At 36.9% G+C, this 26,976-nt stretch overlaps 1 protein-coding gene across 8 annotated transcripts in view; it reads right to left on the reverse strand.

Annotated features, from left to right (window-relative positions):
- The window catches only part of CDC42BPA (CDC42 binding protein kinase alpha), a 181,808-nt gene that overhangs the window by 88,156 nt on the left and 66,676 nt on the right, over positions 1-26,976 (reverse strand). For all 8 annotated transcript variants that reach the window (XM_031504271.2, XM_021537011.3, XM_021537006.3 and 5 more), the window contains exons 5-6: positions 24,733-24,828; positions 20,154-20,302 (exon numbers count right to left, since the gene is read on the reverse strand). In XM_031504271.2, coding sequence (XP_031360131.1) covers positions 20,154-20,302; positions 24,733-24,828 — 245 coding nt within the window. The remainder of the gene's footprint in view (positions 1-20,153; positions 20,303-24,732; positions 24,829-26,976) is intronic.

Below are 26,976 nucleotides of genomic sequence, written 5' to 3' on the forward strand. Positions count from 1 at the left end.
TTGTGACTCAAGACAGAAAGTATCTTTAGCCTTTTAGCATTAAGAATATGTCTGGTTTTGTACTGGAAACTGCAGTTCATAAAACAAAGATTGACAAAGTCCCTCACTCTCTCTGCAGGGATATGACAGGTAAAACCACAAAATTGTCTTGATTGTACCTTGAAATTTAATAACAGGCTTACAAAATTTGTTAAAATTAAAAGTTTCCTTTCCTTGATCTGAAGTCTAACAGAAAGCCCCTATTTATCCTAAAATGCTCAGCAATCAAGGTTAGTCTCTGACATTGCTTACACCATTAAGATAATCAGTGCTGACAAGATTGGCCTGAAACCATCAGACACTACTCCATGAGCAGCCCTCCATACCACTGCTCTGTCACACAAGTTTTCTCTGTGTAAAAAGTCTTGGCTATCAGAGAAGACTCATCTCCTCATAAAAATGGCTACAGTAGATACATATGTGTGCACATATATATTTAAAACAGCCAGGAGCAAAGCAAGGTTTATAGGAAGACTTTTGGGTGGCGAAATATATAAGAAATTTACTGGAGATGCAAACCAGGCACTATCCTGCCTGGACTACTTATTTCAGTGCATGGATTACTTTTCTCACCATGCTTTCATGAGCTAAATTGTTTTATAAATTTGCAGTAAATATAGGTATGCATTTTTATTATTATTAAAGACTATTCTCAGGAATACACATTCCCTAGAACCAAACACTTCAACACAGGCAGAAGAAAATTATTTATATTAGGGCTACTTGCTTACAGAGAATTCTTCAGAATCCAACTACTTGAAGGCAGAAAGATTCAAAACAGCCTTATGTGACTAGCTAACTGTGCCTACACTGAAAATACTAAAGCAACCTGAAATGAAGGAGCCCCTGGGAAAAACAGGATGGCAGGGACTAGATTGCTCACAGAGCAAGGGGGGGCCCTAAAGTAAAAGAACACAATTAAAAATAGGCCATGAACCAGAAGCTGTGCCACGGCAGGCTATGCACTATTCCTGAAGGAAGAGTTGGGTACCTTGAATTTACACAGCACTTAGAAACATTTTGTTTTGTTTTCTATCTCCATCTGGTGTTCTTCTACTTTTCTAATAGGCTACAAATACACGCAGCAGAGGACCTGTCTGAGGGCACTCACTATTTTCGCCTCTCTAACCTGCCCAGCTGTCACAATGCTTTTTTTGGACCTGATCACTCTGCTTATAGTTTCACATTCCTCAACAGAAACTCCACACCAACAACATTCATCAGGGAAAACTGCCATTTGAGTCAACATTGGAAAGAATAATGGCCTTCAAGCCCGAAGTTGCATGAATATTGAGAAACAAGTACATGACAAACAAGTAAATATCACAGACGTGCATTCAAATGTCTTGAGCAGAGTTCGCTCTTTTTCTGAGGCACCCTATTAGATGATACTCTGAAATACTAAAAACCAAACTAGTTTTAGCTGATGATGGTAGAAGCATGCCCCATTGAGCAGTATTAGGTTTATTTACTTCATATTTCAATGTAGTTACAATGGAATGCCAGGCAAATTGCTTGAACTCTGCGAACTTCAGTTGACAGAGCTGTTTCTGGGTTGTCAAACTGTATTCTCTTGTATCATTCTGTTTTTTCCCTCCAGAAGATAAGAATAAAAAATATTATCATGACAATTCAAAAAGCAATAAAATAACAGTATATTTGCCATATTTTGCCATGTCAACTTTATTGGAATTCCATTTTGACTTCTAAGAACTTAAGTAAACAGATTAAGAACTCCACAAGCACTACTACCCTGTAGCATATTCTAAAGATTAAAAAATTAAAGTCTGCTAAGTAAGGCTAATTCATGTCAAAGCTTTTAGATTTCTAATAGTATCATGAGTTACTGGTGGGTAAGGGAGTAGAAAGAATAAGCTCCTTAAGAATGTTATGCCCATCTGTGAGTGCCATCTGTCAAAGAAATCCTGAAAGAAGAGGCTAACAAGGAATCCAGAATATGCCCAGCTGTTGCACTGTAAATTACTACCTATGCTAAAAAACCTTAGCATGTATTTCTAGGCAGATAAATGTTTTCTTTCCTTTTGATTCTCATTTTAGATATGCAGTCTCTGCTCTTTGCTTTTCAGTACAACCACATACAGTCCCTGAAACAGCTCAAGGCATTGAAAAACTCTGAGAGTAAACCAGACAACATAAACTGAGGACTTGCACTGGTTTTGACAAGAACAGTCAAAAATATTTTACATATTCATTTTTATTTTTTTAATCCACTGCTGATACAAAGAAGGCAATTCACAGAAAAGTGTTCACTCGGAAGCTGTCTGGACAATCTAAAAAAAACTGAATACATATTCTTATATATGTCTTTTTATGTATAACTGTATAAGGCACACCTACATGTATTTTAATCATCAGGGATAGCTGTAAGTGCCCTGAGCTTAAAAAAGCTATTAGTTGCAAACCGAAAATTTCTGGGACTGATCAAGAAACAAACTAACCTGCTGGGTCCATACTGCACCCCACAGCAACTCTTCCTTAGTCTCTTTCTGTCTTCCTCCAGGAATAAATACACAGATATAAATACACTGAGAATTATGGGAGGTGAGGGAAAAGGAGGTCTGTGCAGAAATGAGTTCTGAGATCACTTAATGCTTTTCATTTTTCCAAAAGAAGGATATACAGTCTTAATATGAGGTTGATCTTATCTCTTGCCCATACATTCATTTGATCAGCAATAAAAAACTATTAAAAATGTATTAAAGGGAGGGGGAGAAACACAGAAAAAAGTAGAACATATTTTAAGGACACATAAAATATTCAGGAATAGGGAGCACATTACAAAAATTTAAATGAATTGTTTGTTGTTCCTGAGTTATATGGCAAACAGAACAAAGATAAGATGCAAAGCTGTAAGTAAACCCTGGAGACTAAAAAAAATTAGTTTACAAGGAGAAGAAAACCAATGCCACTCCAAGTGAACAAATATCTACATGAAATACTTGCCATAGCTCTTGCAATATGCGAGGAAACACTGCTATATCTTGTACGTTTTACAAGTTTTACTACTCTTCTCCCAACCTAGTAGGGCTTTAGATTTCACATATTTTTTGAAAGACTGCCCAGCAGAAGAAGAATGTTTCTGAAAACAACACTACTACACAGTCATTTTAATGTGCTGCATGGAACCTTTGCTTTCTTTGTCCTTCTCCCGGTAAAGGTTTATTCAGCAGTTACACAGATACTTGGGATTCCTCTTTTTTTTCTAATGGAAGTCAATGTTGTCAGACTATCTACCCCTCTCCAAGAAAAAAATGGGAGGTGGGAGAAAAGAACAAAAACAGAAAAAAGTATAGCCTTTCCATATGGGTTTTCTACTTAACTGTGCCCTAAATTAACAGTATAGAGGTAAAGTGCCAATAGGAAAGAAGATTCCTTCCTAGTGAGTAAGTAAAAAGTAGAACAGTGAGAAGCAAAGAACCTACTATTCCTGAAATAATAAAACTAAATTTAGGATAATCTTCCCTTCAGCTTCAACATGTTCTTTACTACATTGCAACTACACCATCATATTTATTACCTCTTGGTTATAAAACAAAACAAAACAAAACAAAAAAAAAAAAGACAAAAAACCCCAAAAAACAAAACTGTGCTGAAGGAATTCTATTCACAAGTTGTTAAATACAGCAGAAGATACTGCTATTGAGCACAAGGAATATAAAGTGACTTTTTAGGGAGAGAGGAAAGGAGAGTAAAAGCTCCAATATTTGCATTGTGGAAGGAAGAAAATTTGTATTTCAATGGAAATTTAAATTATTTCACGTTATTATTCATTCCATGTCAACCACCAACCTGTCCAATTTAGTATAGGCTGAATGAAGGCCTTGCTGAGGTGGCAAGAAAGAGTGAGCTCCTTACAGGAGTGTACACAGGCAAAGCTGTATACTGACAAGAAACCAGCAACAGGACTGCACCATTTATTCCCTGTGTGCTATTCCACAGCCAGGTCAGAAATCACATCACAACCCTCTCATGAAATCCTCAGCCAAGTCCTCCAGAGGGAGGACAACCCACATGGTGGAAGAACCCAGCAGTGGAAGGAGCTTAAGAGGGACATAAATGGCTTTGAATCTACGACAAAAGCAGAAATTAGGAAATATAAAAATCCTCTCACCTCCGTCATGATGTGATTTTTAAAATTTGCTGAATCACTCAGGACTCCAAAATACTTTTTTAAAGAGTGAAAACACTGTGCCATGTTGCCTGGTTCAGAGTTGTGGTGAGAAGGCAGCTCCAAAGCACTGCACCACAGTGGCCACAGTGGGCACATCCAAACACAACTGGCCTTCCCAAAACCCCAGAGTCACTTCTGTCAGAAACCCTACCCTGACTGCTAAAAGAAGGTACACTGTACACTATTATTTGGCATTAGCTTTTTGTTTGTGTTAAGCTAATTCCATGTGAAATTGCAGAGGTTTGTTTCTGACCATGCCCAGGGCGAAGACTCTCCAGAAGACTCCTGTGCCCAATACTTCTTAAAAGAGGTTTTTTCTTTTATTTTTCTGTTTTGGGACAGGAAAGCGTGTTTTCCTTTTTGACACTAAAATTACATTCAAAATAACAGATTTCTGGCCTATATAACGAGGACTTGGATTTTCATTTTATCAACCTTTTGTCAGAGATTCTTTTACCCTGTCTGTTTTTCAGAGTGAGAGAATTTGAGTAAGAATTCTGTATGAGTCTGAGGCTCTGATCCTCCATCTGACCATGAGATGCCAAGCATGATGTTACACAGTCTGGGAATCTTTTCTCCTCACCAAGACCAGCTCCTTGACCCTTCTTTGCTGTACAGTATAAAGAAGAACAGAAGTAGAATGGAAAGGACAGAAAACAGTGAACAGCAAGATGTGAAGATGTGCTTCAAATTCCTAGCCTGCTTGTTGATTATTTAATAACAAGCAATTTATTTTTTTTCTGTTTTGCTATTTTTAAATTTGATGTTCATACAAAAGCCATTAACTGCAGAAAGGAGGAGTTTGTCAGAGAGAGAAGTTTTGAGTCTTGAAAGTGCTGGAAAGCAGCACCTTGTGCAGCCAGCACAAGGGGACGGTGGCAAGAGTCAGCTGGTGCTCAGGCAAGAGTCAAGCTTGCTGAAGCACCCAGGTGAAGCACAAGCCTGCATCTCAGAGAAAACTATGGAAAATGATTCCAGCTTTTGCATTTTAAGTCCTATCACTGAATGCAACAACAGAATTCATATCAAGAAGTTACAATGAGAGAACATGTAGCAGGAAACTACACATTTCAGAGTACTGCTGATTTTTTTTATTAGAGTTTAAGGATATTACTGATGTGCCTCAATTACATGCGTTGTATTAAAAACAAATTCAAATGGAGAACTGCAGCTACTGAGTGAAAGCTGTGGCTGAATTCACAATTTTAAAAGAAAGTCAGACAATATTACCCTAGAACAAACAATTATTTAGGAATATTCAAAAGTACAACACACACACCATCCCTCAAGCTCTCAGAAGTCACTCCTATCTTCCTCTTCTTTGTTTCCCTCACCCCCATGCTTATTTTCTGTCTGGTCTCCTCACCATTTAAACTGCTGGTCACTGGGAGGATGAAAGCTGCTATTTTGAGTCACTTAACCTACAGTTAATCTCATTGTTACTTGTCTGTTTAAGTGGAATTAGTTTGCCCTGGTGCACCTAATAGTTAACAAGGACTCTGACAGTCTTTGGCTGTATGTAATGTTACAGAAAGTGCACTTCAGAACTTGCATAATGTGCAGCTTTAGCTTGTTTTGCCATTAATTCTGAGAGAATTGAGGGATATGGGACTTCATGAATGATGAACTAATCATCCTTGTCTAGCTGAGACTCAAGCATTGTTTTTCTTTCTGGAAGCCAAATGGAAAGCAAAATTTTTAAAGCAAGGAACATCAATTTCTGACTTAAACTAGCAAGTAGACCTGTTGCATCTATAACTGATTTATTAACATGATACATAGGCAAAGTTAATAAAAAACTTCCTTTGGACACATGTTATAGTTGATCTGCATCAGGAGAAGTCTGAATAAAAAAACTTTTGTTTGAAATTTATTCAGAAGTGTGAAATCAAAGATCTTGGTGCCTGTGCCTCATCTCCAACCAAGAGACCCTTTTCTGAACTCACCACCAGCCAAATGGCTTTAAGCAGTGTTTAGTTTTAAAAATGAAGACTTTTTTTCTCCACCATTCTTGACATTATCGACACCATTACCAAAGCATTATGAGAAAACAATGCTTCCTAAGTAAGCAAAGTTACCCACGTGCCTAACACTATTCTTTTTCACATATTCAAGGACAGGCTCCTATTCTGTGTTGAAACATCAGAAAGCAATGGCCCCTACTTAAATATCAAATTTTTAGTGCTCTGTAGAGTTGTGTTTACACTGTATACCCCCTCATAATGGTTTGTCCCTCCATATCCCCTCTTTGTACCTGTTTGGTCCATCCCAGCTTTCCCATCAGTACCTGTATGTCCATCAAACCCCAACCCATTCCCCTGTCTCCTCCCAGGGGATGTGTCCATCACCTGGTGACCCTTCCCCTTTGTCCAGATCCTTCTCCCACGGTCACCACGTAACTGGACCCTGGCTGGGACCCCTCCCCGACCCTCTCCTCAGTGGTCACTCTGAGGCCTTGCCCCCCAAGAGCCACTCCCATGTCCTTCCCCCAGTGGCTGCTCGGTTTTCCCCACCCTCCCTATATCATGCAGCTCTGGGCCAGGAGACCCTCTCTTGCTCTAGAGGTCCTTTGAAGCCAGATGTGGCCTGGTATCTCTCCAGGCCCTCATTAAACTTTGGAACTAATCCTGAGGGAGAGCGCCTCTTTCCTTTGCTTGTGGGACCAGCTCGTTTTTGGACTCACATGGGAGCTTCTCCAAGCCCCCCCGGGATCCAAGGAGAAGTTCCTTCCCTCTGCCCGCCTTGCCCCACTGCCCAGCTGGCCGGGCTCCACAGGGGTTCTATCCCCATGGATTCGAGGGGGAGACGCAGCAGTGCTCAATTTGAGATTACCTGTTTTAAAAAGATCATAGAATACCAGGTTGGAAAGGACCACAAGGATCACCTGCTCTAACCCTCCTTAACAAAAGCACAGTGATAATTAAAGAGCACAAAAATGATAGCCAATTCAATGCTGGCTCTTTTAGTAAACATGACACTGCTCAAAATGTCTACAAAAATTATCTTCTTTCTTATCATGGATCTGGAACCAAGAAGCATATAAAATTATGTAACAGTGGTTAAGTACTGCCTGTCCAGAATTGAGATTTGAATGTCACAAATGTTCACTGAAATAAAATTGTGGTTCAAAAAGATCTATTAGAATTGAAATGTACCAAAAGTTAACACACAAAAGATAGGGCATTCAGAGTTCTACTTAATATATTATGCTAATGTAGTTACCAATTTCAGTAAGATTACTACTGGTGCTATTTCAATGTTGTACAAACTAGTATCAGCTACTACTGACCATCAGCTACTTTCAGGCAAGAATTTTCATTACCATAAAACACAAATTAAGTCAAAGCCTGTAGTATGAATTCCACTCTAGCATGTGTATCTCAACCATTTCACATATGAGCTGCATTTTTACCTTAACTGTACATTTGCTTTTCAGTAACTGCTGCAATGTGTTCAAACAGACCAGTTACAGAGAATTTCAACTATAACAGAACTCAAGAACTACATCAGAATTGTGTCAAAATTTCAACAGGATACCAGAAACTGCTTCAGTCCAGTTTAAGATGCTCTGTTTTCCTGTGGGAACAGGAATTTCCTGATATTCTCAGAACAATTCTATTATTTCATCACTCTAGAACAGCAGGATTAGAAGATCCTTTTGATGTTGCCAATAATATTCCATAGACATGTTACTCTGCACTGATCTGGTACTAGGAAATTGAGAGGCAATAATAAAAGACAAAACAAGTTTCTGAAATGCTTATTGATCTGAATCATACAAGCACAGCCAAAACATTACACAACATTTCCTAACCCAACTGCAATGTGAAGATACACACTTGATCTAAAGTGAAAATCTAGATTTTTTGTTTCCTGAATGATATCCCCAAAAAAGCTCCAGTGTGTTAGAGGCTTCATGTAGTTTTGTCAAGACACTTTAAGATATATACTTTCAGGTTAATTGTGGAAGGAAGACAAAAACATGGAGACAGGGAGAGTTTTGGCAGGTACATAGAAAGGTTCTAGCAACACCTTCATAAGGTAAGCAGGGAAATCAGCAATCTGTTTTGCATTCATGTAGTGTAGTTACTGGAAGAGTACAGAAGTTACTAAACCATTTTTCAAATATGGGACAGAAATTTTTAGATTTTGATATATTCACAGGAAAAGCAGGAAAATTATGGAACAAGCAGAATGGGAAAACAGCATCTTGCCAGGGAAACTGCACTGAGCAGCTTCTGTATTTGTGTTTCTAACTAAACTGGTATAATTCTCAATTGCAGACTCTTTATTTTTTTTTTAAATTTATTATAGACTGTTACGGTCAAACACCATAATTTATTACAAATCACAATTAAATCTGTGAGAAGGCATGCAAAGGCCTGGTTTTGAATCAGACATCACAACACAAAAAATACTGCATTACTTTCCATGACATCCTCAGAACTCAGAATATGATCTTCTTGGCAAGAGACAAGTTAATCCCTCTTAGAACATCATGATGGCAATCATGATGTTTTACATTTCAGCATTCACAATTCTCCTAGGCATTTGACTGTCAAAAGCAACCATAACATTAGTACTACAGACTCACACACAAATATTTTCCAGAAACTATGGTTTTAAAGAAACAAGGTAAGCAAAGGCTCACTCAATATTTAAGTAGGAGTAGGCTTTTTGAGTCCATTGACTAGTGCTGGCATTGTAAATCACACTTTCCCTACTTAAATTTTCTACCATTTTTTGTATTTTACATTCTTAAATACCAGCTTTGTGACACAGATGAGTAGGAAGATAATGTTATTTGGAGCTGTTGCAATTAATCAGGCAGAAAACATGTGGACTATAATGACACAAAACAATTTTCACTTCCTTAAACATAATGTGTAATACAAAGAATGATTATAAGAAATACCACATTATGCCATGCAAATGCTGAGAGCAAAATCTGAATTCCTTTGTGTACACAGCTCACCATATTAAAATATTTTTAATTTTTCTCACATGAGAGAAAGTGTCACTGAAATAAAAAAATGACAGTACTAGGAAAGGTATTGATAATAAACTGGCCAAAGGAGAGATGACTGCATAGTGCTGAAAGAGGTAATAAAATCAGAGGGAGATTATTACTGCTGATCCTTTGAGATCAATTTTGAAACTGATTTAACATTTTAGCTTTAAAACCTAGCATAAAAATAAATGCACACTCATAAAATGTGTAGATACCACAAAGCTGAAAAGCAGCAGTAACAGCCAGGAAGACTTGAATATCACACGTACAGAAATTACTAAACTGAAGACTATAATAACATAAATCAGACTACATTTAACAGTGTAAAATGCAAATACATTCTCGGTGAGTATAACAGCAGAAACTTCTCTTATATACCAAGACTTATCAACTGTAAGTGATATTGAAGGAACTGAGTACCTCAAATCATTATTTTACATCTGTACCTTTACAGTGTGATGGAACCATGGCTCTTGGTTATGCTGGAAGAAATAATCTAGCAGAGTGAGAAAGACTGCAGCTAGAACAAAATTTCTTTCCAAATGTCATCTCATATAATATTTACAATCCTTGACATTAAAATTTTAACAAGTTGTCTGACAACTTTAAGGTTAAAACAAATTGAAGAATGACTGTAATCAACATTGTCATGAAACACTATTTCAAAAGTTCTTATCTGTAAAAGAAATCCCTAAAATTTTGACTTACATGTAAAGAAATTTCAATCAGGCTACCAAATATGCCAAAATGTAACTCTTGTTCTGATAGTATGAAACAAATCAAAATCAAGTAGTCATGATGGTACAGAAATTTAGCTCTTTTTCATCACTACTAAACTCTTTAAAGTAAGATGCACACACAAAGAAACATTATACTCTCCAGTTCTTCTTTCTATTTCGCAACAAAGTCCCCTCATCAAAAGTCTTTGAAATACAGAACATGTGGATTTCTTATTTTACCATATGTATTGTAGTTCCCAAACCTACTTGCCTTTTTAGAAGTATTCATAATCTTTGAGTTCCACTTACTCTCAGCTGCAGCTTGGTTGTTACTACACCTACAGTGTCAGAGTCAAAATTAACCTGAGCTCAAACTCCACAGCTCTACTGCTCTGTCATCAAATTGAAAATATGCCCACCACATGAAATTACAAGCTGCCTTTATTTTTCACTCTGCCTGTACTCCAGTTTCTTCATATATTAAATGAGGACATGATAAGCTACCTTCTAATTCCCAGAGTGTGTAAAACTCCAATATACCTAAATGGGATGCCCAGTTGAACCTATTCACTGCCTCACTGTCCAAGAATTACTGTGAGACAACTTTCAGCTCTTGCTTGTTTAGTTTTGCAAAGCTTTGTAAAGCTCTCATGGCTTCTGCTTACCACAGTGTCCATGTGGCCCCCTGTAAAGTCACCTCTTTTCAGTCACTGAGCCAGCCCTGCAAATGCAGCTGTACAAAGATTTTGGTGCACCAGTTAATCAGTAGGAATTAGTTACCAGGAATTAGTCCTGGTAACAATTTATCTTTGTTTAATTAAAAATACTGCAGCATATAGACAAGGAAGCATATTAAAATTGAAGCATGCTTGTATGAATCTAACATAACAAGATATTTATATGCAAAATTAGCTTTAAATCAGCTTATGATATCTCTGGTATCTGAGGAGGACTGTGAGCATATGCTTTTTTCAAAACATCACTCCCCTAGAGATCAAAACTACACTTTCATCCTTCAACACAGGAATATTTTCATTTTTTTAAAGCAAATCCTACAAAAAAACAATACCTCAATTAATATATAATTAATACCTCAATTATATAACAATACCTCAATTAATATATATAATTATATATATATATATAATTTAAATATATCATGTTTCAATCACAACAAAAAGATCGTAATTTGAGGGAAATAATATAAAAACAATACATTAATTCTTACTAAATAGAAATCAAGGAAAATAATACAAATATATCCTAAAATCTCTTATCCTGTAATACATTCAGAATTTGTTTGGGCAGATTCAACCTGTAATATAATTTTCATTCCAACCAAAAGGCAAGGAAAAATGAGGGAATAAGCCAGATCAGGCTTGAAGCATGTGTCTACAGTTTCTCTACCATGTCATACAGCAACAGACATATAAGTAGTTCAGTATGAGTTTTCTGCTTTTGGTGCTGCTAGAAAACAAACAAACCATATTGACAGGCATGATCCAAATACAATAAGCCCTCTGACACTGGCACAAAACTCCCGACAGCAACAGACTAAGGAAGGAAATGTAGCCAGAGGCTACAATGGAAGAAATGCTTTTAGTCTAAATGTATCCCAGTATATCCAGTACTTGCTCTAGCTTGGCAGGAAAACATCTCAGAAAATTAAAAATAATTACTGTATAACTGTTTGCTCAAACACATTAAAATTACACTTATTCAGAATAAAGTGTTATTGGAAAAGCCTTTGTGTTCAGACTGCATCTGTAAGAAATAATTTCCTCTTGACATAAAGCACAAGGCACAATGCTTGCTTAATAAAAAAAGCAAATATATCTTTTGAAAAGTATCTTGGAAAGGAACTTAAGGCCTGAATTTTCAGCTCTTAAACTTAAGCAGAACGCTAAAGGAGTTGCATTTACATAAAAGTACATTCCTCTCTGTGCTACTTGGATTTCCTAAATGAAGACATACCTTTGCTACTATTGTATCAGATCTGATTTTAACCCCTCCTCCCTTTTCTTCCTTCTCCTCTAAGCCACTGTTTTCTCTTTGTACCTTTCTAATGCCCTTTTCCAGGACTTCACACACTGTATCTGATTAAGAATTCCTGAGTTACAGTGGCAGCAATATCACTGCTTCCTGCTGCATGAGGAAATGCTAAAGGCTGCCCCCCAATAGCTAATACAGAAAAACTGAACAGCACAAACATTGCAGCACCTGAGTCAATAAAGATTTTAATACAACTTTTCAGATAAAGCTCCAGAAGGTCTTGCTGCCCTGACCCCAACCAAGGAACCTTCCACAACTGAACCAAGCCTGACCTCATACAAGCATCTGCTTGGTAAGCAGTATTCTAATTTGCAGGATGTTAAGTGACCTATTTTTTTCTCATTTAAGAAGTTAAAAGCCAGCAGTATTTTGCTGTTATTAAAAAGGAATACAAGGTAGGCTCCTCTATCAATGTAACAACAGCTCTTCTGGAAATGCAAGAGGGAAACACTTACTGAAGAACAGCTTCAATGCAGACAGGGTTATTTGGACTAATATTTCCTTAACTGTCCTTCCAGGAATCTGATTCTTGCCCTGATATCTGATTATAATAAGATATCTTGCAAGATTATCTTAATTTGCTATGAAAAAAAGGAAATACTACATTTAGTGGCTGAGGCAACAGCTATTCAACTCAGAAATTCAAACATCAAATTTCTACTTGTCAGATCTGAAAGTTAAGCTACTTAAAATATTTTCACTCCAAATCTACCAAATATTCCCTGGAAAGAATGCTCTAGCAAGAAACCAGGTTTTAAAACACTTCTTATAATACATTTGAGCATCTCGAATTATTAATTCAAAACAGTGTTACAGTTTTATATGAACACTGCAGGAATATCTGATTCTAAAGCCAAGTTATTATTGCTTATTTATGTAATGACAAAACTACATGACATTTGAAGTCAGTTAATGATAATTAATTTGTTCAGTGAAGCTTTTAATCTTATGTAATCAAATAATATAAACTCAATTGTATTTCAAATACTAAAAAGGAAGCAAAAGGCACATAAAATAAAAGCATTTCAAGAAGGAACCTGAAGAACACACAAGGTATTAATAAATAAAACCTGGAGACCATATGAAATGAGGCAGTTATGAAATAAATACTGTGGTCACAAAGAGATAATGAAAGGGAAGCTCTGCAGAAGACAAAACATGAGACAGTTTCTTTTCCATGCAACAAAAAACTTGAGAATAATGAAGACCATCACACAGCTACTTCATTTCTGCCTGCATCATTCTGAATTTAATAAACAACAACAAAAATCACTGAAAGTTAATTACCACCTCTATCTCGGTCACCAAACAAACAGCTAATTACACCCCCAGAACCACAGTCATTGAGACAAAAAAATCCAGAAATAAGGAAGAGGTTTTTGTCCTACTTCCCTGATGCTGATTTTGGATATCAAAGAAAGCAGTAGGAAAAAGTATTTCCAGGTCTGAAATGATGAGAAGAGAATGAGTGTAAAATTATAGCTTAACTTATATAAAAACAGGTTTCAAATGGGAATATTTTGTCCTCAAAAGAAGTTATTAAATTCTGTGAACACCTCCGACTTCATTAAACATTGACACAGATCTCCTATCAGAGCTATGACTGTTCTAATGTGGACGTTTCTTCTGAGAACACCGAAGAAGTCAAATCAATCTTTATGCCAGAGGCAGCAGGAGCTCTTGGAAGGTTCCATCACATTTTGCATCCTCTGAGCGTTTCTTTAAATTTTTTTACTTGGAAGAAGACCACAGGTTTTTCTACAGATAACTTCAGGCATTAATAACTTTCCCCTTAAGAGTTAAAAAGGACCCTTTCCAATCAAACTCTATTTCTTGTCTCTTTCATTTTCACTTTTAGGAGAGTTCAAACACTTCTGTTTTATGACAACCACAACCTAAAAGGGTTTACATACCATCTGGCAGAGTGCTCACATTCACCTGCCTTTTCAAGCAATTCCACCCGTAAGGTGCAAAAATCAACATAAAAAAGTAAAAACTCTTCATCTATGCACTCCTCCTTTTCTTGTCTTCTTTCAGTAAAGAAGAACTGGTACCAGAACTGGTACCTTCTGAAAGGCATAACTGGTACCAGTACCAGAATTGGCACCAGCTAAAGGACAGGTAGGGACTCAGAAGGAAGGGAGGAGTAGAGTCCTTGTGTTGGCCTTCCTCAGCTGACAATAACCAACAACCTCCTTTGTTAGGAGGTCAAACATTAAAGGGGAAAGTTTAACTGTAAGCTGAGGATATCATACATTTATGATACTCCAACTTTTGCTCATGCCCCTTCTTCTTTAAAATCACATCTCCAGATATCCCAAGTAGCACTCAAAGCATGTAGGGGAGAAACAGGCACAATGTAATGAATAATGTTTTTATTGGAAAGACCGCTTAAAGCAACTTCCTACTATTCTCTGTAAGATTGAAGAATTGACCCAGGTTAGTTAAAATGTAAAGTTACTTCTCACTTGGCCTGGTGTCCCTGTTCAGTACCACAAGCCTTTGTTTCAGCAAAGAAGGAATGCCTGGAGCTTGGGGAGAGAGAACAATGGGAGAAAAAAGGTCCAAGGATACATTTGTAAAGGCACCTCTGCTGAAAGGACTACTCAAGGCTACTGTTGCTTAAGGGGCTGGATTTAGGGTTTTTTAACTCCTTCTGCTTGAATAACACAGAATATACATATAGGTCTATACCAGTTCTACACAGCTTTCACTCAACACTCCCATGAGACACTCTAAGAAACCATTTGCCTTCTCTGTCATGTACAGCCTGTGTGATCCACTAGCTCTTGGCACTCCAAGCATCTATGGGCCTTTTATTTCAAAATGCTTCTAGGTCATGACAGGCTCCTTTGGAAATCCTACCAATGAATTGTAGTCAAACAGCATTAACCTCATCCAGCCCTCAGTGCAGGGCAGGTGCCACCCCGAGGGCACACTTTGAGAGCAGCTGCCAGCGTTTGAACCATCCAAGGTCACAGGGCAGAAGGAATGCCCAGATAACCTTTGTATCCAGCCCCTCCTCAGTGGAAAAAATGGAGCAGAAACAGCTCACAGAGCTCTCCTACCTTTCTCACAGAATACCTTGTAAGGAAGCACTGGCTTACCAAACACTCATTAAAATAACTTTCTGTCCTACAGTTTCCCATGTAAAACTAAACCATGCCACATTTCAAAGCAATACATTTTCAGTAACTATCAAAATAATCTGATGTTATTTTTTCCTTATTTTTCTAGCCCTGTTTCCTTCACTCTCAGCACTTTGTAAGGACATCTTCATGTGTGTATTCCACATCATGTCTGTTGCAAAGTTTGGTAAACACTTAAAATACGACGTTGCTTTCTTTCAAACCCACAATGAGGGCTCACTTTACCAAAGGCCAGAGCGCTTGGCTCATCTTTGTGCCAATTCAACTCAGACACACCGCGCAATGCAGCTGACTCCCAAGATGAGTCTTCCACCCCTAAATTTTCCACTTAAGCAAATTAATGATCAGTAAAGATGGGATACACCCAGAAGACAGAAAACCACTTATTCAGCAAGTCAAAAATGGATACACTGGCACTGAAACTTATAGTTGAAAGTGAAATGCATCCTACAAAGGATACCAGATTTCAGCTGCCTGCTGACAGTAAATATTTTAGGGATGTCCCTAAGATGATTTCTACTGAGGACAAATCGTACCTTGTTAAAAGCAAAGAGTCTGGCTTGGTAGGGAATAGACAGTTCTTTTATGCCTCTAATGGATTTATTCCCTTATGTGCAGTATTTCTCAGAAAGGATGTCACTTCCTCAGAGAATTCTGCTGCTCTACATTTTAAGAACTCAAATGTTCCAGTGAAGCTCAACTGAAATTTTAGAAGCTGATAGAGAAAATCAAAAGAGAAGAATAAGAAAAGGTATCTGGTGGTTTAGAATGCTAAAATCCTTCCAACTAAAAGACAGCAGCAACCAGAAATGCAGAAACACCCTGATGGAGCTAACTGTAATTTCACATACTTTCTGGGAGTGGGTATGTTTACACTTTGCATGTCTGTCTTTTCACATGCAAAAGACAACACCTGACATGTATGTAACTTAAAGAGTGTGCCCCGTAGTCTCAAATATCCTCTTACAAACTAAACCAACAAAAATAGTAATTAACACAGGTGTTTCATGATCTTCCCAAAATATTTTTTTAGTAAGAAGGCAACTAAGGATTGTTTTACCATTCAATAGAAAAAGATGACTGCTTAATGTGGGTGTGTGCCAATATATGAAAACTATTTTAAATGAGTATTTTTGTAGTGGTCTGGAGGATCGTGAACCTAAATGTTGAACACTCCCTAGCTGCAAATTGGCTCTGCCCTGAATCACTGTGCAGCCCTGCACAGAATAAATAGGTGGAGGAAAGGAAGTAAAGATGAAAATTATTTAAGCACATAAACACTTATAATTCCGTACTCTTCAAGAATCTGTAATGCCCCAAATTAAATTTAAGACAGAGACAGACTTAGATGCACCCTTATTAAGGGGCTAACTCAGAAGACGGCACAAAAGCAGCGGCACAGCAGGGGTGTGCAAAGCCACCAGTGGCACACTGAGTGTGCCCAGGACAAGCTCCTGTCCAGAGGACATCATCTGCAGTTCTCAGGAAAAATTTCCTCCCGTGGCAGCCAGGCGTACTCTAGTCTTTTTTTACTCCAAAGAATTTAGACAAAACCAAGAATTTCTACTATACATAAAACTGAGTTAAAACCTAGTTCACCAATAAAATCATAAAGGTGTTGTAGGAAAAATGATTTTTATGTGTTTGAGATAACACAACATGCATAAAGAAAGTGTAGCTACCTAGCTTAAGCTGAGAAGAGTTTTACCGCAGTCCGCACCTGGATATTTGATAATGCATGCAAATATAAGCTTTTAACTTATGCCATGAGGAATTAAGTAACAACACAGCCTTGAAACTAAAATTAATATTAATGCATGTAGAGACCTTTTTCAGAGGGAAAAAAAAAAGAAAAACAAAAGAAAGGTGCTAAAAGTATATAAAAATAAAAGACAAGTTGATGTAGATTCCTAATATATGGGAACTCTTACCCTGTACGATACTACAAATTGCAGAAAACTGACACAAGACAATATTTAATCTTGGCCTAAAAGCAAGCATTGGTACAAACTGTAATGAAGGTATCAGGGTTAGGTATAAGCTTCCCAATGAAGCCGTGCATTTGTGAGAGCTACAAATATGTACTTTCTCATTTTGAACAGCTGCACATATATTTAACTTAGATGAAGTTTCCTTTCTAAAGCTAGCCTTGGAGCTGTTAACATTACTTGGTAGTGCCAGTGAATTCATACCAATGGCAAAAGCTAAGACACTAAAGAAAAGGCCATTTTGTTTACATTCTGAGCCATCATTTAGCTACCAGGTAAAATACCACAAGATTTGTTCACAGAAATTAACTGGTCAGAAATCAAAAATTATCCAAGATTTCTGTTCTGACTGATGTCATCCCAAAAATATTGGATCACATATTTGTTGAAACTAAAAAGAGGATACAACCTGAGAAAACATTAAGAATACCCTAAAAATGGTAGTATTGATATTATTTTTAGCTAGCAACTTTTCTTTTTCTTAATTTCATTAGGTATCAGGAGGGAGCTTCAAAAACACCATGCAATTTATCTGCACAATTTTATTATTTGATCTCCTTCCCACTATAAATTCATTCTGCAATCCCACAACACTAGTGCAGAAACAGCATTCAAATTCAGAACTGAAAACCTCAAATACAGTAATTTAAGTAATGCTGAGGTTGTTTGTATTTGACATTTCAGAATCTTAGCCAGTGTACTTTAGGAAAGTGTCTTGCATTTGACATCAGAGTGGTTGACACACAAATAGCCACTGCAATCAGCATCACTCCCAAACAAAACTAGTTGACAACTAAAAAGTGATAGATGCTAGAAAGGCACAAGAAGAGTGACACACTTAGAAGAAAAACAGAAATTCCATTTTTAAAAAATACAAAAACATTCATAGAAAACCTGAAAATTATCATTGAAGTATACCACTATGAATGGCTAATGTGAAAATCTATCCTGAAAGAACTGGGGCACTAAAAGGAAACAAAACAAAGCAATCTGCTATCTTACTGTGTGAACAGAACCTTGACCAAACACGCCTAAAGCACAGTTTCTAGTTCAATAGCAACAACCCAGATCAAATCCTGATGCACACCGACTATTCATCTGAAAAACCACTACTGCAGCTGCTACATTAATCCAGCTTTTAGCACTATTTCCTCCTTCTCCTACATCCTTTGCTGTGTGCAAGGCACTCCCAAAAAAGGATGTGGCCACCATGGTTAAGCCTTCAGGAAAAGAGCATTAGTGGCATTTAGATGATGTGTTTTCTTTTCCTTTCTTTTGCTTTACCAATTGCAAACATCTTAATAAAACTAACAGTGAAACAGGTCTCATTTCAAAGACTGATCATTTAACATATACTCAAGTGCTCTTTACATTTTTAATCTTGGCAAACATGCCTTTATAAACAGGCATTGTATTACAGCAGTACTAATGATAAAATGCCAAAGTGGCATTTAGAACTTTATGAATATGAAGCTCACTGGCAATGCCACAAATCAAACAACAAAGGACTAAGAATGAGTAAGGGGCCTTTTTTAAAATGTTACACCAGCACCTATTTAATCTTGGGGATACTACTGTTTGAGGATGGAAATATCACATCTGTTGCACATTACAAACTAACAGTACTCTATTACAAAGATTTTGATCTGTTTGGAGGAAAAGGTAGGAAGAATCTGTTCTTCTGGAAAGAGTTACCACTCAATTTGCAGATTTACTAGGTAAAAGATATCACAAGAGTAAATAGTGTATCACCAATTTACCCACGTTTTAAGAATTAGATCAAAATTAAATTGAATGCAAAAACCTTCCACATCAGTCCTAAGCAAAAAACAAAACAAAGGCAGAAATTACACATTTCAAATCCTCAGTACTCAAGGAAAGTACTCCGCATTTTTCCATGAGACATTATCACAAAAAGCTGTCTTTAGCAGGTATACACAGTTCTTCAGCAAAATTAGCAGACTTCAAACTACTCCAGAAGAATTTGCAGTTTAGCACCACCTCACCTACAGCTCTTTCATCAGAGGCCAGAATTCCAAAGGAAATAAAACGCAACCCGGTAACACACCAAAACCAAGCACACTACACCTTTTGGACACAAAAACTCACCCTAAAACCACCCCCACTTTCACCCCAAACACCTTTTTTGCAGTGAAGCAGCTAAGTGGGAACACTAAAAGAAGGCATGGTTAGTACAGACTCTAATTAAGGACGATAGATGGAAATATCAAACGAGCTCATTCTGCCAACTGCAGCTTAAAGAACTGGGAGTTTTCCTCCTGACTTCCGTCAGAGTCAAGTACATCTGTTGAGTGCATTTGAAGATTCTGCCTCTTGTAAAATAACCTTTTCCTCAGCACACAAGAATTACCATTGAGTTCAGCAGAGAATGATACATCAAAGAAAAGATGATGCCAGTTCTGTGGAAAAATCAGTCATGGTCTCCAAAAAAGCTAGACACAAATGACTTCATATTTTCCTGTGAATACAGTATATATATGCATATACACACACACACACACACATACACACACCAAGGTAAAAGAAGTACCACAATTTAAGTACTTCATTCATTATTTATCTGACCTCATTTTATTTTAAAGATAATACCCTTACACCACACTGCGTTTTCTGCTTCAGTAAAAATCAAACAGATTAATGAAGAAACAGAATTTGACCTTTCAATAAACATGTCCAAAGTTGATCACGTTTCACAAACAAGTTTCCAGTTTTGCTTTTATAAATTACAGATCATTAAGTGTCACACACACCAATGTGCAAGGCTCGTGAGATACATTTGGAGGGTCATTCAGGCCTCTGACCATATGCACAAGTTTATCAACAGCTCCAGTAACCACAACGTACTGAGAGATTGGTTCCATTGTGCTCACTAACACAGCAATAACTTGTTACCATCTTAAAATCTTCTAACAGGAACTAGTTTCACTCCATCAAGTAACTCTCCACAACTCCAACAGGAAATTTGGAGCCCTAATTACTTACCTGTGAACATAATGCAACTGATGAACTGAATCAATGGCTATCACCATTTCAGCCAAATAAAAACGAGCCATATCTTCAGGGAGTCTGTCCTCAAACTTGCTGAGCAATGTAAGCAGGTCACCTCCAACATAGTAATCCATAACCAGGTACTATGGAGCAGGAATGATAAGAGAATAGAGTGAGGGGGAAATAAAAAATCACAATTTATTGAGTGAAAAAAACCCTAAATATTCATTGAAGCATAAAAATTAATTCAATGTAAAAATTATTATGGACATCAAAAAAACCAACCAAGATTCTCAGGTGCTCTGAAAACAGCAGTCAGTTCAGCAGCATTTTAGCCCTTTAGCATACTTGAATATTTTTCATATTTATACCTCCCCAAATATAGGAAGCCTCATGACAAAATATTATCAACTTCATCCATAGTCCCATCACCAAACATGAAATATTTAAATCCTCTGGATTCCCTTATGAAAACAATGCCTTTTGTTAGAAAGTTAAAGGAAAAAAGGTTTAAAGTACAGACCTATAAAAATTAAGCAGATGTGTAATCTCATTTACAGTGCCCTAATATCCAAGGTTTTCCCTTCCCTTTCTTCCTACCACCTTCTTTTCCCTTTAAATTAATTACTTTGGAAATTAAAGTTTTTAGACTATTCATATTAAGGCAAAGCCTGGGAGACTTCCAGTGACCCACAGCATAATTCCAGAAACTGTTGACATTACACATGATACAGGACCTGGCAACATAAAATACAACATGTCACCTTCTCTAATTGAAAGGATGGAGAAAAATATTGATTTCTTATATATTAATGAAACATAAAACTTACCAACCATAGAAGTGGATGCAAAGGCGTTAAAGAAATTAGAGCCTTTCTGCCTTTTACTGTATTTACAGAATAAAAATCTTTTAGCAGCATAGTTAAAATTACTGGAAAAAGTGAAACTTAAGTGTGAAATTCAGGATTAATATATTTTAGCTTAGTTTAGTTTGTTTTTAATCATGAAACAGTGCCTGAAAGGCCAAAGTGTGGGGGGGAATCCAACTAATTATAGCTAACAAACTAATTATTAACATTGTAACTTAACATGCACTGCTAAGACATTACTTTCAAACATAATTATGGACAGGTTAATTAGAATCACAGAATATCCTGAGCTGGAAGGGACCCACAAGGATCACCAAAGCCCAGCTCCTGGCCCTTCACAGGACAGCCCCAAGAATCTAATCATGCCCCTGAGAACAAATTTCCACTAGACTATCTGAAAGTGTTTGCTTAGAGCTCCAGTCTGTTTCCAGGAAGCCAGTCTATCTGCATTTGAAGCAGTGACTTTTAAGAAGATCATAAATAATAAAAAATATTGAAAATGCAATAATGTATACTCCAATTTGTTTTTTTTTAAATTCTGAAAACGCAACCCAAAGGGACTATTTATATTAGTTGCCCTAACATGTTTGGCTTTCCCATTTTCAGAAAAAGTCACTAAAATATGAAGAAAAAAAGCTGCAAAATTATGCCAGCTCTAGGAAAGATGAGGGCCAGGCAGAAATCTTATACCTGCTTCTTTTCCCTCATATTTTGCATAACAATAAAGGTGATGAACAAGGATTTTAACAGCTTGATACAGAATAACTGAGCATCCTCATTGGTTCCATGTGCATAAGAAAGAACGAAAGACATTTCCACAAGATTTTAAATGTGTTGATAGTCAAATTTTCATCTGTTGCTTTGTGACAGGAATAATAAACTTCTTAAATTATGCTCATAATCCTTATAGAAGATAAGTAACTTCTATTCACTGGTGCTCCTACACTCATTCTGGAACAGGACTGATTGTCTAAGTTTCTTGTGTTTTACAGTTTTAGAAAATGCATTAAGCCTTTGGAACTTCAGATATTAAGTGATTAATTTTACAGATTTCTCCAAGAGCTGAACTTATTGCTTTGAATGTACATTGAAATAAAAACTCCTCAGATTCTCCTAACTGATGTGGGATCTCTGCACTCATTCTTCAGCACTTTGAAAACCTCTGCAACTCAGCTATTGGATATAGCAAGATAATGGAATTCTGGCTCTTAAATACAGGATTCCGCACCTCCTCCTAAATTTGCAAGAGCAACATAGTAGCCTAACAACACAGAAACCTTCAACTCCTTGAATAAGCCAACACTTAAACAGGGTATTAAAACTGTGCAAATGAAGTTAAATAAATACATGTTCAGAATTACAGTTAAATCTAAAAGCGAAATTTTACATTAAAAAACTCCATCAAATATCCAATGTCAAATATCCATGTTCTTATTAAAAACAGGGTTTTTTTTAAAGCTTTAAAAATACTTCCTAAATGTACACAATCACCCAGGTTATCCAAGTCTCAAATACTTCTCAAAACACTAGAGTACGACAGCACCATCTTTCCAAGAGTAAAAGCATAGATTTAAGGGCTCTAAATTCTAATAGCTAGTGGAAGCTTCACACAGGAATTTAATCCCAAATCACAGATTCATTTCACAGAAGGGCCCTCTTCAGACCTCATCTGCTCAAGTAGGGTCAGCTAGAAAAAGCTGATGATGACTGTCTCTAGCTGGGGTTTGAGTATCTCCCAATAAAGAAGCGTTTTCCTGTGTTCTGATGAAATTCCATGGATTTCAGGTTGTGTCCCCTGGCTCCTGCCCTCCCACCGGGCACCACTGGGAGGAATCTGGCTCCCATGTCTTGATTCTCTCCATGGGGTGTTTACACACATTGATGATAACTCCCTGATCCATCCTACATTTATTTGGGCTTAAGAATCCCAGCTCTCCTCACAGGAAGGATGCCCCAGTATCTCAATCATCTTTCTGGCCTCATGATAGATTTGTTCCAGTAGTTCCATCTCTCTTTTGCCCTGGGGAGCTCAGACCTGGACACAGCACTTCAAGTGCAGGCCAGGCAGGGCTGAGCAGAGAGGAAGGACCTCCACTGACCTGCTGGCAACACTCCTCCTTGAGCTCAGAATACCCCTGGCCTATTTTACTGCATTGTGCATTGCTGGCTCATGGCTAAGCTTGTTATCCACCAGGACCTCAAGTAAACCTGCTGCTTTCCAATCACCTAGCCCCCACCATGTACTTGGTTTCTCTAGATGCAGGGCATTGCCTTTCACTTTGTTGAAATTCCTGAGATGCCACTCTCTCCAGTTTGATGAGGTCCATCTCAAGGCAGGCAACAGTCACTGCACAACCACATCTACTGCTCAATTTACAGAGGTTTTTTTTTAAAGGCCACTTGTGTTACACGTGATTTTAATAAAAAGCATATGGAGAACTAGTAATGATACAAACTCCTAGTGTCACTAATATTTTGCCCAGCAGCCTGTAGAACTAGCTCCTGTCAGCAGACTATCAAAGATGAAGAACAAAACCTGCTCTGTGTTTAGTGAAAACAAGGAAACTGGCAAGAATAAAACAAATTCTAGCAGGCTGTTCTGGAATATATAATATTTTCCTTGAAATGCTCTTAACGATAAGAATGGAATTACACAATACATGAGATTATTTTTACTGTCCACATTAACAAAGCAGGAAGCTGGCTGGAAGATATTTACACCAACAGTTAGACTTACAAATGCAAAGCCCCATTTCTATACAAATCTACCAAAACCCATGGATCTCCAGGCATCTGAACTGACAGAAGAAAGTGCAATATAATGGCAAAAAACACTGCAAGTCTGCAAGAGTTCCCTGTATAGCACTTTTTGTAATGGACAGAGACAAAGGAAAAAATTACTGTGGATGTATAGTGGATTTTTAAAAAATTATTAGAATTGCTAATGATAGAGAATCCAAAGCACAGGACAATAAAACCCACCAATGCAAAATTGTTTAGTTTTTCAGGCATAAATATTACCGAAACTGTATCACAATCAAAACATTTTTAAGTTGGAAAGATTTTATAGAAAATTGGCCAGTTTTCCTCATATTAGTCTCTTTTTGTGAGTCGTTCAAAATACTAAAAAATTAAATAACATAAAAGAGACATTTTAATCTACAACTACAGTTTCCAACTCTTATTTATGAGCATTTAGTGGCATTCTTCCATGCTGCAAAAACATTTTATTGTTTTGTGACAGCTTACTGAGTTTAGTCCTCAAAATATTAAGTTGTTTCAAAACAGGGCTACTCCCAGTTTCTCTCTGTAAAACAGTAATCAGCATGGTTAATCATAAAAAAATTAAAGTAAACTAGAAAATCTGTGTTAGTAAGTGCACTTTTAATTTTATTAATCTAATTAACTGGAATGATAAATTATAAGAAAGATTATGCAGATAGACCAAGTTTTATCAACAAATGCAAAGTGGTTTAGAAGATAAACCTGTCTTCCTGAGGTATTTATAGCAAAACTTTCAAAGCTTCTGACTAATCTCCACCCTTCAGAATTTTACGGAAAAATCACAGATCATCACATGGTCTGCATGGTCCAGAACACAAAATTAACAAACAAATTACTTTTCAGTCTCAAACCACAACCAAGACTCTGCATTTCCACACAGATATATACACATATATATATATATAAAAGAAAACACTCACTAAATAGTTTTCATCCTGGAATGCATAATGTAATGTTGTGATCCACTGGTTATCTCCATTCACTAACACATCTCTCTCTTCTCGAAAACAGGCTGTCTGAAGGGGACAAAAATAATTATAGGCTTTAGGTAAAATATATAAAGAAAAACATTTAGCAAGTTGACTGTGTTTCAACATTATATTTGGGGGAAAAAAAATCAAAACTGCCTCTCAGTTAAAAAGTCATTTATTACACTGTCCAAACATGACAAAATCTAAAAAGATATTGAGAAGAGCCCACCTTCTTCAAATTTAAGCAGTTGTACTTCTCTGTACTGTTAAGTGAGGCAAAGGGATAAATAAGCTGCTACTTCCCATCATCTAAAATGTCAAAATCTTGATGTATCAATTATGACAGCATACCAATGTATGATTAAGAAAAACAATCAATAATGGCATTAGATAATTGTAACTGCACTAGGAGTCAGAGAGCTGGAATCTGGAGTCTTGTATTATTGTTTTATCTCATCATGGTGTTAGCCTAGTTTCACACTTGAGTTTTCACACACGGTTCTTTACATTTGAAAATAGCTGCCAATAACTCCATGTAGTCATCACTTGATAATCGTTAACCACTTTCTCCACACCCCTTGCTCAGGAGAAGCAGGGAGAAGTGAATATTGCCCTTGCCAGGTATAAGCTGCTGATCAGACATCCCAAGTTTCCCCTCAATACATTGGAAAGAAAACAGGAGGCAGGAGGTGCCTTCATACCAAGTGGAACAGAGAAGGAACAAGAACTGCCAAAAAATGTTTTAATTGTTGAACACAGGTTTGTACAAAACAAAAGAAGATAAAATGGGAAGAAAATAATGAAGTGCAAAGCAGCAAGGCATTTAATCCAATGGAGGTCTTGCAACTTGCCCTGAGTAGTGAAAAAAACACCTCAGCAAAAAACCTTTGCCGAGTAACAGACAAAAATGACCAAACAGATGAAAAGAAAAAAAAAAGAAAAAAAAAAAAACCAAACCAAAAAAACCAAAAAACAAACAACAAAAAAACACTATAACAAAGAAATCCCACAAAAATTTTGAAGGGAGTGAGTTCTGAAGTGAATATCACAAGAAAATAAAAGTACCATATATCAAAGCCAGCACACAATTTTGTTCAGAAAAAAAAAACATCTAAACGATAGTGCAAAGGAAAGAATAATACTGTACGGGCTCTATTTAGAAGGCAGATGGAGAGTTTGAGAAAAACACAGACCATATTTTATTCCAGCACACTCTGCTCTTCAGAAAGATGTTTCATCATTTTGAACCCTGCTCTGTCTCTTCCATCTTTGAAACAGCTAAGTTTAAAGGAAATTCAAGCCTTTGGTTTTTATTTTTTCAGTTTGATTTCCAAATCCAATAGGAAAATAGCAGACCTCTGGAATGGCTTTTGCTGGCTGTGAGATTTGGAAAGTGAAGAATGAAAAGTGAAATATGATTTGAGATTGAGATATGTGCAAGAATACATGCAGCAAAAACAGAGCAGCAAGTAACTCCCTCCTCCAAGGAAATAAACCATCACAAGTCCTTTTTTTTTTTTTTGTGAATACAGTAACTAAGAACTATGCAGAGCAGGAAAAATTAAGATGACATACTTTAATCATTGCACAGTGCAGAAGATAAATTAGTGAAATTTGAGGAAATAGCAAGACATACTTAAAACAAATACCTTCAGAGGTTATTGAATGCAAAATAGACTTGGGATAGGAGAATGAGTATGGATTATCTTCAGAAAGAAGAAAAGATGTTCAATGCTTCAGCTTGATTTTTTTCCTTCCTTGTTTTTAAACTCTTGACATATCTCAGAGAGAAATAACTATGAACTCTTGTTTTCACAAGGATAAATAACAGGTAGTTTCTCTACTTGTTATGACACAATTCATAGGATTAGTTATTAGAGAATTTATATAATTCCACTTGTTTTTGCCATGATTTGACAAAAGACCATGCATTCCTTGAGCACTCCAGACACCCACCTCTGGGCAGCATGCCTAGAGCTGAAGCAACAGCTACTACCACAGTAGATCACAGCTGAGACAGCAACAGCTAGAGCTGAAGTGGTAAAAAACAAAACTAACAACAACAAAAAGAGACAGTAGCAGTGGTTCTTTTAATTACTGTAGCATGGCTCAATGAGGCTTTTTTAAAACAAAGTCTTTTTTTGTGCCTTCCATAATTCCAGCATTACTTTTCACCTTCCTTAGGCAGTCTCC

This window comes from Lonchura striata, chromosome 3 (assembly GCF_046129695.1).
Source record: "Lonchura striata isolate bLonStr1 chromosome 3, bLonStr1.mat, whole genome shotgun sequence".
Classification (NCBI taxonomy): Eukaryota; Metazoa; Chordata; class Aves; order Passeriformes; family Estrildidae; genus Lonchura; species Lonchura striata.